Genomic DNA, 13,988 nt, shown 5'->3' with positions numbered 1-13,988 from the left:
AAAAATCCCTTTAGTTTCAAATTTGGTATTTGTGGTCTCTAGCAAGCATTGAACTTTTAGGGAAAGTGGGGTTGATTAGCCAATGTATGTCAAAGGTATAAAACTTTAAAAAATGAAGTGTAATTCATTTTGGGGTAGTCTTACCTTTTTTGTTTGTAAAGCATTATCTCAAAATTAGCTGTACTAGGAATCTCAAATTTATATTTTTCCTGTGTCCTAGACAAGGTCTAGCATGTGGGAATTTTTTTTTTTCATTCACAGGTAAACATTTTGAATGTATTCCCTGCAGAGTTTTTAACCTTAAAACAGTCAATATCCAGTGACTATATAAGTTTTAATCAAACTCTGATTAAGCTTCATTTAAAAAAAAAAAGTCATATCCCAGTTGGTACAGCTGACTGCATGATCCTGTGAGAGGCCTTATGTTTGAAGAATTTCTGATGATCACTTTTATGTTTACTTTTAATAGGTATGTTTTAATATCTCCAGAAGATTCAATCTTGTTTGAGGATTTCTTTGCTTTCTATCATTCAGTGAAAGCAACAAACAAAAAGCCTTTTGTTGGTTAAGCAGGAATTCCTGGTTCATGCTGCTTTTCAGTTCCTTGTTCAGGCCCTGCCTCATTTAAAGTGTAAATTAACCCGCTGTATAAGTGGTGATGTTTTAAATAGATCATTCATTGACATTCTCTTAATTTGTATATTAATATTTTGCTCTGGGACTGTAGTAATATTTTGCATCTACTGGTAGAAGGGAGAGTATTAAAGCAGTGGTCTGAACCTCTGAACTTTAAGGCTTTTGTGACTAGTGGGAATTCTGTGCCACTGCGCAAGCACAGAATTAATGCCCCCTGTAGATTTTACTCTTTCCCGCTGAAAAATTGATTCACGCACCCCTCCCGGGCAGTGGTGGGGGGAGGGGCACATCTGGTTTGGGCGTTAGGAGCCATATAGATGTGTTAATACGCCTAGTAAGGAATATATTTGTCAAAAAAACATTTTCTGAATCTTTTTTGTTGCCTGTATTGTTACAGACACACTTGCTAAATGGTATTTTGAAATAAATTACCAGAATAATTGAAAATGGCATGATTATATTGTATTATTTTGACAAAGTATGCAGAATTTTTAATATTTTGGTGCAGAATTCTCTCAGGAGTATTTAGTATTGACTGTTAGTGTGTTTATAGTGGATAAGAAATATTTAGTGAGCCAGATTTTTGTTTGTTTGTTACTAAAGCTATTTACTGTGTCAGGACAGGTCATCAAGGTTTACAAATGGGTCCTGAGCTCAAAAAGGTTGAGAACCACTAGATTAAAGTACATCCAGTTGAATGGAACTTTGATGCACTCACTGGTACATACATATTCTTTATTTGGTAAATTGATAGTTGCTAGAAAACATTGGGAACCATTAATAGAAAGCGTGAAATATTGAACTCAGAATTCAAGATTTAAGGTAACTGTAACTGTCTGACCTGGCCTTCAAGTTGGAGTTGAAGTGAGGTGCAACAACGGACAACCTATGCTTTTGGATTCTTTGAGGGGTGATATCTGAGCAAATGTATAGATGCACTTATACACTCTGTTGACTTTATGAAAAACTAGAAGCAGCTCAATCTGCAAAAGTCAGATCTGAATTTTCCCATTTTTGTATCAGGGTTTTAGAGTTGGGTTCATTGCAAATAAAAACCCATCTATTAGACTCCTTATCATTGAATTGTAGACAATAGAGATAGATCTACTATATTAGCTCGTCTAATCCATTCCATGTTTCTCTGGGTTTGTCTTACTGACGGTCTATATTTTAGTATTGTTTATAAGCCTGCTGCAACGAAAGTTAAGGCAACAGAAAAGACATGTATTAAATGGGATTGAGACCTTCTGTTTAATTGTTCCCTTTGCCAGCACTTATCAATGTAATTCTAGTCAATACTTTATTTTTCTTTCTTTCGTGTGAACAAATATCTTACCTGTGTATTCATTTTCTCCCTTCCAGGAGTTGTTCAGAAACCTGTCGCATGCCAGTGATGGAATACAAAGTGAATGAAGGAGTTCCATATGAGTTCAAATTCCCCTTCAGAAACAACAACAAATGGCAACGAAATGCAAACAAGGGGCAGGGGCCTCATATGTCACAGGTACCATCCCAGATACAAAGTCCAGTAACCTCTAGGATTGGTTCAGGGAAAGGAGAAGGGAAAATGCCACCCCAAGAGCGAGCAGCCAACATTCCCCGCAGCATCTCTAGTGATGGACGTCCATTGGAGAGCCGGCGGTATGTATGCTGTTCACAAATCAATTTTCAACACTTTTCAGAATTTTTTCTAAAACAAAACATTTTACATGTATTTTCAAATATTTTATTCAGTATATCTTGCAAATAACTAAAAATATGGACCAGAATGGAATAACTTATTACTGCTATTTGCAAAATGAGATGGTATTGCACTGTTGGAATCTGTTTTGTTATGCCATATTTTGAAATTGATTTATTGCTTTTTAAATTTGGTGGGACCAGAACTGAAATCCTGAATCCAAACACACCTGGAATTTTGGATGTTCCAATTCTGGTTCCACATTTTGTAGCTTTGTGGAAGTCAGATACAGCTGTTGATGCAGAGAAATAGCATGAGGTAATATATTTAGCTAATGATAAAATGCATACCACAATATAGAGAGGTGAGGGAGGCAACTTTCACTGATATGATTGGGAAGTCATTTAAATTTAGAGCCAGAGAACAGGTAGCTTAAAGTTTAAATTTATACTGCCTCTCTGCATTTACAAATGAAACACTGATTATTTTTGAGATGATAACAGCCCCATCATGTCACAATATTTCCATCCCTTTAAGAATGTGGATGATAGTACTGAAATGTAGTGTCTTTGTTTTGATTATCTGAGTAAATCTGTTAGCATCACTAGACTTACAAAGAGATGGGCGGCGGGCAGGATGGCGGGGGAAGTCTGTTTTGTAGACAACCTTGCATGTAGTGTATGTAGACCATGTCCGAATAATACTTTACACATCTGGAAAATACGAAGAAGTGGACAATACATGCTATAAATTACAGAACTCTTTTTAAATACATGGTATGGTGAATTAATTCATTAAAGCATTCATTCATGTAGCCAAAAATTGAAGGAGAGAGAAATTAAGAGGCATCATAGCCAAGGGAGAAAAACTATAGCGATAAGATTGAAAGCTCAAGTGTGGCCCAGCTGTTGACAAATGATGATGACTCCTAATGAGTTGATAGATTATACTTTCATTTCTTTCTCAGTCAGTGATTTTATATTGCATTTACACCCTTTTAAAAAACAAAATTAAAACTATACATTTTGCTCAAATTTTTGATTTGTATTTTGCCTCATAAGGAAAATGTGCACTTGAGAATTTTAGGAAAGAACTTGCTTGTATTACCAGTGGTTCAGTGGCAGCATCAGTGTTTTTAGCACAGTGTCAGTTAAATTGGTATTAACATAAAAAGCCAGAAGCTTCTTGAGCCTTGTCTACAGTTTCCTGTTGATTTACCAATGTTAGCACCGATGGGAATTTTTTTCTAAAATTCTCTTGTATACAGAAAGCCATAGAAGCCAGTTTGACATAAAGATAACTTACCTCTGATCTGTCTATTTGGATCAAAATAGAGCATTGTATGCTCAGATATGTAGCATCCACAGGATATACCGTACCTCTATAGTAATGTTGAAGGGAGCCGTGGCCTGTGTTTTCAGAGCAGCATGGAATGATGTTTGCCCACTCCTGTATTGCAGGATTTCAAATTATAATCATAATGGCAGAGCACAAGGTGTTTGGTGGAGACTTTGCAAAACAGAAATTATATTTCCGTACCGTTCAGCATTTGTGTTGTAAACGTGAAACCATGAGTTTGAGTTTGCTTGGTTTCCAAACCATTTTAACTTTTTTTGTCCCCCTCTCCTTAAAATCTAACGTTCTTTCTAAAGCATTTTTTAAAAAAGGTTAATATTATGTCTGTTCACCTCTAAGTACCTGTTAGCTAAGGTTTTTGTTTGGGTTTTTTTTTTGCCTTCTCTCTTTCTCTCCCTGCTCAGTTTGCTAAAGAGGTTAATCTTGTGAGTTGGATCCAGTTTTATATAAAACAGCAGCTGTTTAATGTTCACTTGTTTCCAGTTAAGATAAAGAAATAAATACTTTTGTGATGTTAATGGAACACCGAAATATTAATAGGCTCATACATTCTTATCGTTTTTCTTTCTCTTAAGTTGAGTAATGCTTTGTACTTTTAGTAAATAAAATCCAAATGCTTCAGTGCTTTTATTTTTTTATTATGTAAAGGTCCTAATGCCTACAGAGATGAGATTTTTATAGCTAGTGAAGAAATACTTTGTCTGCTTTGAATTTTCACCATTGACTCCCATACTTCCAAAAGTGCAGAGATCACACATGGATGATGCAAGACAGGCAAGGAACATGTAGTCAAGTTTTAACACTGGCAATGCCTAGTTAAGGACACTCCTTGCACATTCTGTGCATGATCCTTGCCGTTTTTCTGGTGTACACTGAATCAACTGTACTCCAGTCCACTTTGTTGGTCTCTACTTTGCAGTAGTTAGAAACATTACTGTTATGTGGTTTCAAAGAGGAAAGACCTTGGAGTAATTCTCTGTTCACTGGAGTGTAAGATGGCAAAGAGAAGCAACAGTTAACTGGAATGTAAAGCCAATTCATCTTTTCTTTCCCTTCTGAAGTCAGAATGGAGATTTAGTTGCAAGTAAAAATCTAGGCCAAGCTGAAGAAAATGTATTAGTCACTGTTGATATTTGAGGTTGATGGGAGCCCCCTTGGATTTAGAGAGCTGTTATCAGTTAAGCCTACAGAAAAGAATCTTTCATGATATTAGCTATCCAGTGGTGAAGTAGTAGGGTCATTAATAGACAGTAGAACTGCTTACATACTGTCTGTATGCATAAAGATTTTGTGTTCTTTTGTAATAAACTAAAAAAGGATCATGCGTCACAAATGTTTTGACATGTCGGATAAATGAAGTCTGTTCTTCATATAATATATACTGTATAACTATCCATTAATTGTGGTGAGAGACTGGATCCCATCAAACATTAATTTTAAAATTGTCACTTGATATAATGAAAATAATATCCTTTTTTAAAAAAAAGTGACACTGTCGCCTGCAAAAAATTTCTTTCTCTGTAATGTTTACATTCTGCCCCAGTAACTTACACGTGTCTTTATAAGGGAACATGAAGAACATTTTTTCTAGTTTAAATTGAATTCAGATTGTATGTAGGCAGAATAATTACAAACTTGAATATGGCAAAAACTGAAGTGTAAAACCCAAAGATGACACAGGGTTGTCTAGACTTCAAAGGTTTGCCACTTTAAGTGTGCTGGCAAAGCAGGCAAATCTCCCTTGTGTGGACACTGTTATATCAGTATAAACGTGTTTATACTACTATATCTTATTCTGGTTTTAGGAAAAAATAAGCTATACTGGTATAAGGCACCTTTATACTGGTATAACTACGTCTGGATTAGGGCTTTTACTGGCATAACTGTCAGCAAACAATCACACTCCTAGCAGACAGTTATTCCAGAATGCTTTTAAAGTGTAGACAGCGCAAAGAGTGGTCAGAGCTTTGATTATACATAGCATATAAAAGAGGGCAGCTCCCAGCAGAACAGTGGTCCCTTAAGCTCTGGTTCAGTACTGATTCAGTGAAGAGACTTACCAACTATCCGCATCAACACCACTTCAGGCAGCCCCTTGATTTTTTTTTTTTTTCAGTTTCCCAGTCAAATACTGACCCAATTGAAGTATATTTAACTTATAAAATCTGAAAGTGATCATCAGAGGCGGAGGGAATTCTGTTGAAGAGTTAGGGCTAGGATTGATTTGTGCTTTCTCCCATGCTTAGGAAAAGCTCCCTGTAAATATCTGCAAAACTAAGTCTATGTCTACGCTACTGTTGATGCAGCATATACAATCAGAAGGAGTTCTTCTGCCCGTGTAGAAAACTACCTCCCAGAAGGATGTTAGCTACACCAACAGAAGCACTCATCTCTGTCAGCATAGCTGTATCTACACTGAGGGTTTATCACCATCGATATGTTGGTTGGGGTGGGTTTTTTTCCCCACACTGCTGACCAACATAGCTATCAGGGCCAGCTTTAGGACGATTCAGCCGATTCCCCGGAATCAGGCCCCGCGTCCCTAAGAGGGCCCCGCAACGTCCCCAAGGAGCTGCCGCCGAAGTCTCGCCGCTGTCTTCGGCGGCAGCTCAATCGCTGCCGTGGAGGCAGGGCCGGCTCTGGCTTTTTTGCCGCCCCAGGCAAAAAAGCCTCCGGCCGCGCCCCCCACCCCACGGGGGGGGGGGGAGGGGGAGGGCGGCCAGAGCCCCGGGGGGGGGGGTGGCAAGCCCCGGCGGGGACTCCGCTCTCCCTCCGGTGGCCGGGGGGAGGGTGGCCGGAGCCCTGGGAGGAGGGCGGCGAGCCCCGGCCAGGGCTCGGCTCTCCCCCCGGCGGCCGGGGGGGGGCGCCGGGGGGGAGGGCGGCTAGCCCGGCCGTGGCCCCGCTCTCACCGGCGGCCGGAGCACCGCGCCGCCCCCCTCCAGGTGCCGCCCCACGCATAAGCTTGGTGGGCTGGTGCCTGGAGCCGGCCCTGCGTGGAGGAAGGTCCCTCTGCCGAAGTGCCGATGAAGGCACCGGCAGCTGATTGAGCTGCCGCCGAAGTCCCGGCACTATCGTCATCGGCAGCTCAATCGTTGCCGCTGTCTTCGGCGGCATTTCGGCGGAGGGTCCTTCCTCCGCAGCAGCAATTGAGCTGCCGCCGAAGACAGTGGCAGGACTTCGGCGGCTGCTCTTTCGAATCGGGCCCCGCAGTGCCTAAAGCCGGCCCTGATAGCTATGCTAGTATTCGTTTTAAGTGTAGCCCAAGCGTAACTCATTATTCTCCTTCAACACCCTCCTTAGATCTCTACTTTGCTCTGAGGCCTACAAAAAATCGGGACAACGTGCTGACCAGTATTGTCTCATTGCTTCCTTGTCTTTGGGGCAGGGACTGTATTTGTTTTGTGTTTGTGCAGCGTCTAGCACAATGGAGTCCTGGTTCATGACTGAGACTCCTAGGTGCTACTGCATAATACAAATATAAATAACAGCAATGATTGTGGCACAGAGATCCACCCACCTTTGGGACATACTCCAGAAATGGGGCCGTTAACCCTTCGTTTCCCCTTGCCTCCAACCTCCAGACTGCGAATGTACAGATTCAAATTGCCCACTAACAAACATTGTTTAGGTTGCTGTAGACCCAAGCTTCCAGACTCAAGAGTTTCAGGGCTGCTCTAACTTGTGCCAGCTACCCACTGCCTGGAGCAGCCAGGGATTGATGGAGTGTTAGGCAGGCCACGCCTTCCTGCCTGTGACCAGCCACATCCCCTCTGCTTGCAATGCCAGCCCTACGCTTCTAGAGAAACCCTTAGGCAGCAAGAATACACTGGCTTTATGGTTTCTTTGACCCTGGCTGATCTATCACTAAATAGCAGCAGCCAGGGCCAGCACCTAGCCCTTTGTTTTTTGTTGGTTAGTGTGTCGTGTTAGTGCTATAAATAAATCCCTTTTATTTGGTGCACTTGGGTGAAATAAGCTAACAAGTTTTGTAGATAGTTTGGTGTTCAGAAGTGATGGATGCCATTTCTGTGTACTTCCCTTAAAAGGTTTTTGTGTTTGTTTTACTACTTAAGAAAACAAACACAATAACAGAGAGCCATTGACAGGGAGCCCCCCCCCCCCCCCCCCCCGGCCGTTCAGGGCCAATTTGAAAAAAATGTGGTTCCGTTCAAATGGGAAAAGTTTTGTTTTGGGTCAAACAAAACACTTAGACTTGAAATGAATTTTTTTTTTCATTTTTTGGGAGGGTGTTATTTACCCTTTTTAAAAAAATAAAATTTGAAACAAAAACGCTATTTTGAAATGAAAAGTCTAAAAGGCTAAGGGATAGCCAGGAGGACTGTATTCTGACTTCAGTTCATGGTTTGTGTTTTAAGGGATGCTGCAGCTGTGAAACTTGCACGTAATAAATTGATCCAGGTGGCCTTTTGAGCTATAAACTTGAAATGATTTGTGGGACAAGCTTATGTAGCAGTATTAACAACCATTCAGCTGAAATAAAGTAATCTAACACCATCATCATCTCCATTCCAACAGTGTGGAGTTTAAGGATGTAACAGAGAAGCACTGTACAATTTTTGGCTTACATTGGACTTGACACAATATTGAATTTAATAGTATCAGCAATAAAACTGTGACCTATGTTAACATCTGGCAGACACTAAATATTTCAGGGACTTAACTTAAACAAAAAACAGCTTAAAAGAAAATAAGTATTTTTCTTACCTTTTCTTTGAGTGATCAACTAATGGGATTTAACTGAGTGGTGCCTTTATGCTGTTAAATCTTGTTGCTTTTGAGACTGAAAACTTGTATATCAGTTCAAATGAGTTTCCAGTTGACCTTTGCCATATCAGAGATTGTTCTTTAGTGAATCTAGTGACAGTTAAAGGTGCTGGATCAACAGTCCTGGAAACTGAAGCACATTATTTTTCCACTGTATAAATAAAGCATAGTTTTCCCATATTGTCCTATGAATATATATCAAGTGTGACCTGGAGGGACTGCCTCTAAGGCTGAGATGGTAGTTCAGTAACAGTTCTTGGCTTCTGGGTACCACAAAGGGTGCCAATTATTGCCAGCTGTGTTCATGCTTTTCTAATACAGGCACTTATCCACTAGGGCCTGAGCTGAGACACTTACTCATTTCTCATAAGGTATAAGGTTTATTTTGCAGCCCATTGGAACTCTATTTCATACAACTCTACATTCTGTGGCACTGTTAATTTAGTCAATCATCATGAAATACTCATCATTCTTATCCCTTATCACTACATAAACACATACACTATAATTTATGCTTGAAAATAGTTATTAGCATAAAAGTAATCAATGATTATTTTCAACAGTGATGATATTTGACATTGAGTGTTTTTGCTATGCTCTCCAGGGTAGCCTGGCTACAACTTTTGGACCCCAGCTGTGTTGTCCTCCAGGTGGCCCAGCTCAAAATCTTTGTTTCCATCCCCCATGCCCACTGGGCTCAGCAAGCACAGAGCTTTGTAATCCGTTTCAGTGAACTATCTGTTCTCTTGGCAGCCCAAATCACCACTCTGTACTTCTGACTCTACCTGGTATTTGGGAAGCAGTGAGACTTCTGCTCTGGCTCCCTAACCCCCAGTAGTCTTGTTCCATTGAATAGTGCAGGGAGTATGCACTGTAGTCCAGATAAGTCCCTTATGGAGAGCAAGAGGCAGCTGTAGGCAAATCCCAGCAGGACAGGGAGACAAAATGTTTGGGCACTAAGTTTTAGCAAAATGGTGAGTTCCACAACAAAGATGAATTAAATAAAAATAAATAAATATATGGAGATATACCTATCTCATAGAACTGGAAGGGACCCCAAAAGGTCATTGAGTCCAGCCCCCTGCCTTCACTAGCAGGACCAAGTATTGATTTTTGCCCCAGATCCCTAGGTGGCCCCCTCAAGGATTGAACTCACAACCCTGGGTTTAGCAGGCCAATGCTCAAACCACGGAGCTATCCCTCCCCCATGGCATCTTTGAAAAATTCCAAATTCTATAGCTGTAGAATGGACTTCATAGGGCCATGATTGAAATGAATGGAGCAGTTCATGCTTCTCAAAGTTATCATTTCAGCATGCACCTCTTTATTGGTTTGCACAGGATTCACTTTTTCAAGCTTACGCAGGTTTCCAACCCTTGGTAATACAACTTTTTGATAAAGAAAAGTGAGTTTCTGGAGCAGAATTCTATTAGAAGGGATGAGTTTCAAAGCCACAGAATACATGATCCCTGAGTATAAGATACTGATCAGATCTGGTGGGAACTGCGTGTACAAATTAGAACTGTTAGTTTAGACCATAACCAAATGCCAGTCCCACTGAACCATAACTGTTTTCATATAGGTACTTGCATGGAGATTAATGTTGTATACTTAAGCACTGATGAATTCCAGAATCCTAGTGCTAAATACCGAATTCATTAAAACTTAATGTGTGGGATGCATTATTTTACAATCAAAGGATTGGTTTACTTTAAAGTGGTGATGATGAAAATACCACAAAAAACAAACAAATGTCTGAATAAGCTTTTATTTAAGAAAGACACAATGAAGTAATTACAGTATTTCCTGAAGATGGTGAAATGAATTCATTTTGTTGAAAAATTATGGATAGTGAAGAATATAGAAGTGGTCAATGTGGTCTAACAAGGAAATTGATTTAAAGCAAATTTTCACTGGCATATATTCAGCAACTCTTGTTTGTTCATTTTAGACTTGTTGCATTGAAAAGTTGTAAATCATTTTTTATTTGCGAGGGCTCAGATGTGACTAGGACTGGAATATAAGTTTCTCTTGATTGACCAAAATCTTCTTTAAGTAAATTCAGTATGGCCATGCTACATTATTTTTTCAACTGGGATAAAAATGAAATAAAGATCAGGCTTGCAGAATATGATATTATCAAAATGTTCAGTCGAATTTTATTTCGGTTCTGCATGTCAATACAACACTTAATGTCTTAGTTAACCTTTTTTTTTTTTTTTTTTTTAATACAGATTGATATTTTTATGGTTTGAAAGTTTTAACTGAGCGGGACAGTATTAAGAATAAAGGTGTACATATCCACCTAGCTTCTGAGCCTTCTGCTTCAGATTGGAGTATCCCCTTTTTTAGGCCTTTTTTTTTTTCCTGCCTCTCCACAGTGCACCAACCACTGTTCTTCTTTCCCCCGCCCCAGACATTAACTGTAGTGCATCATGCTGCCTCCAGAATGCATTTCAAAATTAAACTTGCTGCTTACTGTCATTTTCAGGTTGTGCTTTATTCAGCCGTTCAGTGCTACTTAAACTGCAAAGTGAAACTTGCTTCGGGGCTAACGGTCCTGTTTGGAAGTTGGTTGTGCTGGCAGCACTGGGAGCTAGAATGGCAGCTGAATTGGAGGGAGTGTATGGGGAATAGCTGTAGTAGAAATTGATTGGTTACAGGTTGTGTGTGTGTGCACGTGCATGTGTCTGCATATGTGTATACATGTAAAGCGTGCATACAACATAGAGACTGCTTGGGAGAAGGGAGGGGCCATGCAAGAGACAGGAGACAACATTAAGGGGACTTACTCTGGCTTCTTAAAAAGAAAACATTTAGAAGCATTATTTTTTACAGAAACCAGACCAGAGACACAGCAAATATTACAGTAGCCTCTGATTAGGACTTGGCTCCAGGCTCTGGCTATGTGTTTCAGGCTGAATAGGAGGAGTGCTACTGTGGGAGGGGCTGAAAGTGTGCAGCCATCCCACACTGCTGATAGTGTTGTGTGGAGGTGGAGGAAGGGAGCAGATGGGCAGGGGAAAGAAACTAGGGGGGCGGGGGGAGAAGTACAGTAAGGAGACAAATTCCAAATTTCTGAATAGCCTCTCATTGAAACATGGCAGCTCTGAATTGAAAATGCATGGCGGCAAAAGTGGGGAAAGCCATCCACAATTCACTGGCAAGTTCATAGAAAAGAATTCCATTCACATGAAGGCATACACAAAACAGTAACTAATTCTAGAAAAAAAAATCTGTGAGCTGGAAAAGCATTCTGGATTTTCCCATGGAAATAAGCATCCCATGTCCAATAGTACTACAGGAAATTCCTTTTTAAACTAAGTAGTCTATACCTACTTAAGTGGAATGTATCTGCAGTTAAGCATTTTGCTTTGAAAGGGCGCATCAGCATCTACAAACTTAGGTTGGGATTTCCACAGGAGCATAAGAGAGGTAGGCACCAAACTCCCACTGAAATTCAGTGCTGTTGATGCCTAGTTTCCTTAGGACGAAGTGGGTATTCACCCACGAAAGCTTATGCTCCAATAAGTCTGTTAGTCTATAAGGTGCCACAGGACTCTTTGTTGCTTTTTACAGATCCAGACTAAAACAGCTACCCCTCTGATACTAGTTTCCTTAGGGTCCTTTGGGAAATAAGACTTCTTTGATATGGGACAGGTAAGAAGCTGAGTGTATACAGGCCAAACATATTCTGAGATGGAGGCTTAAACTTGAGCTTTACTTTCTTTATATTTATATATTGAAACAATGAGTGATTCTTTTAAAGGCTCCAGTTTCACTTTCAAAGTACTCTAGACTCTTGTCAAGCATAGGAGGGTGCAAACAAAACATGACAATGATACAGTCATCCCAGTTAACAGAGAGATTCACTTTAACCTTATTTAAAGATGAGCATTATAAAAATAAAAAAAAAACCCACACATTCATATAGTTATTCAGGTAAGAAACTAGTTTATCAGCAATACTACAGCAGGAAAGTAGTATGAAATGAACAAAGCGGTCCATCATAAATTTATGCTAGCATACAAAATATACCTTGTTCGCTGCTGTGAATAAGATTGATGGTCAACCCAGGTGTCATATACACAAGTTTTCAAAAATGCCACCCACCTGCATCAACGGGTGGGGGAAATCGATGGTGCCTGCGGTGAAAGGGGGACAGTCCCTGCGGCGAGGAGGGAGACATTCGCCAAGGGACAATAGGTAGCTCCTCCCTGGAAGTCTCTGACACCCATTGGCCAGCTGGAGGAGAGGTGCTGATTAGCCTGCATTCCACAGATCCCAAGATTTAGCCCAACGCAGGGGCCATATGGAGCCTCTTTTGGCTGCATTCCAGCAGCCCTCCCTACCCGCCCAAACAAGGAGTGGGAACCCAGCCTGACAGATGCTGCCGTTCTAGCCAATTGCCTGTTAAGGGGTCAGGAAGGAAATTTTTCTCCCAGAGGCCAATTGGCAGAAGACCAGGGAGTTTTTTGCCTTCCTCACAGCACCTGCAAGCCACAGTGGGTTGAGTAGGAATGCACTTAGTACCTGACTGAGGTACAGGGGTGGAGCTGTTTATTTGTCACAACTTGCAGCCGGTTTCCAGTGTGGCTAAGAGAATAAAATTAACAGTTCCCAGAGGGAAAAGACCAGGGATTTTGGTGATGGGCCTTGGGCTCAAGTCATAGGGTGAGACCTTGTGGCCCTCGTGAGCTGAGGTCCCCACTCTGCTGCACCCTCTGTCCCCCTGGCAGTGAGGAGAGTGCTAGGACTCAGAGAGAGCTGAGTCCTGGGGATAGGCTGAGGAGAGCCTACTCTGTGTTATGGATTATTTGGTAAGGAGCCCTCTAACCCTGGTGCTAGTTACGGGTTATATGGTAAGGAGCCCTGTAACTGTGTAACCTTCACACTGGAACCAATTAAATGCCTGGTATAGGAGAATATCCTGACAGGAGAGAGCTCTTCTGTTGCCATAAATAACCACCTCCGTGAGCGGCATAAGCTTTGTTGGCGGGAGAACTTTTCCCGCTGACATAGAGCTGTGCACATGAACACTTATGTCGGTGTAACTTCTGTTGCTCAGGGGAGGTGGAATATTCATACTCCTGAGTGACATACGTTTTGCCGACATAGGCTGTAGTATAAACATAACCTTATATTTTGGAATCTCTTGACTTCTGAGATCTTGATTTCTCAGCCTTAATGTTGTGTTAATGTTGGTTTTTTGCATTTAATTTCCTGTTTGTTTTAATGGGGGGAAAAGTGTGTGTGTGTGCGCGCATGCACATGTGTGAGAGAGTTTGGGAGTGGGAGGGAGTGCTGTTAGTTGTATCACAATCTGCTCTTAATTGACTCATCCCAAAGTGAATCAGTCTTAACTGAAGCCTGATTTGGCAAAGTACTTAAGCAAGTGTGTGAAAACATGCGAGCTGAAGTCAGTAGGGCTGTTCACATGTTTAGTTACGTATTTTCTTAAATATTTTGCTGGATCTGAACCTAAGGCTTAAACTAAGATAAAACAGACACTCCTAAGATAAAAGTTTAT

At 40.9% G+C, this 13,988-nt stretch overlaps 1 protein-coding gene across 3 annotated transcripts in view; it reads left to right on the top strand.

The window, feature by feature from the left end:
- The window catches only part of SIPA1L1 (signal induced proliferation associated 1 like 1), a 118,600-nt gene that overhangs the window by 60,511 nt on the left and 44,101 nt on the right, over window positions 1-13,988 (top strand). For all 3 annotated transcript variants that reach the window (XM_065403277.1, XM_065403275.1, XM_065403274.1), the window contains exon 9: window positions 1,999-2,277. In XM_065403277.1, coding sequence (XP_065259349.1) covers window positions 1,999-2,277 — 279 coding nt within the window. The remainder of the gene's footprint in view (window positions 1-1,998; window positions 2,278-13,988) is intronic.

The sequence above is a fragment of the Emys orbicularis genome, chromosome 4 (genome assembly GCF_028017835.1).
Source record: "Emys orbicularis isolate rEmyOrb1 chromosome 4, rEmyOrb1.hap1, whole genome shotgun sequence".
NCBI lineage: Eukaryota > Metazoa > Chordata > Testudines > Emydidae > Emys > Emys orbicularis.
The sequence above is the reverse complement of the archived record's forward strand: the minus strand, read 5'-3'. Positions and strand labels throughout refer to the sequence as shown.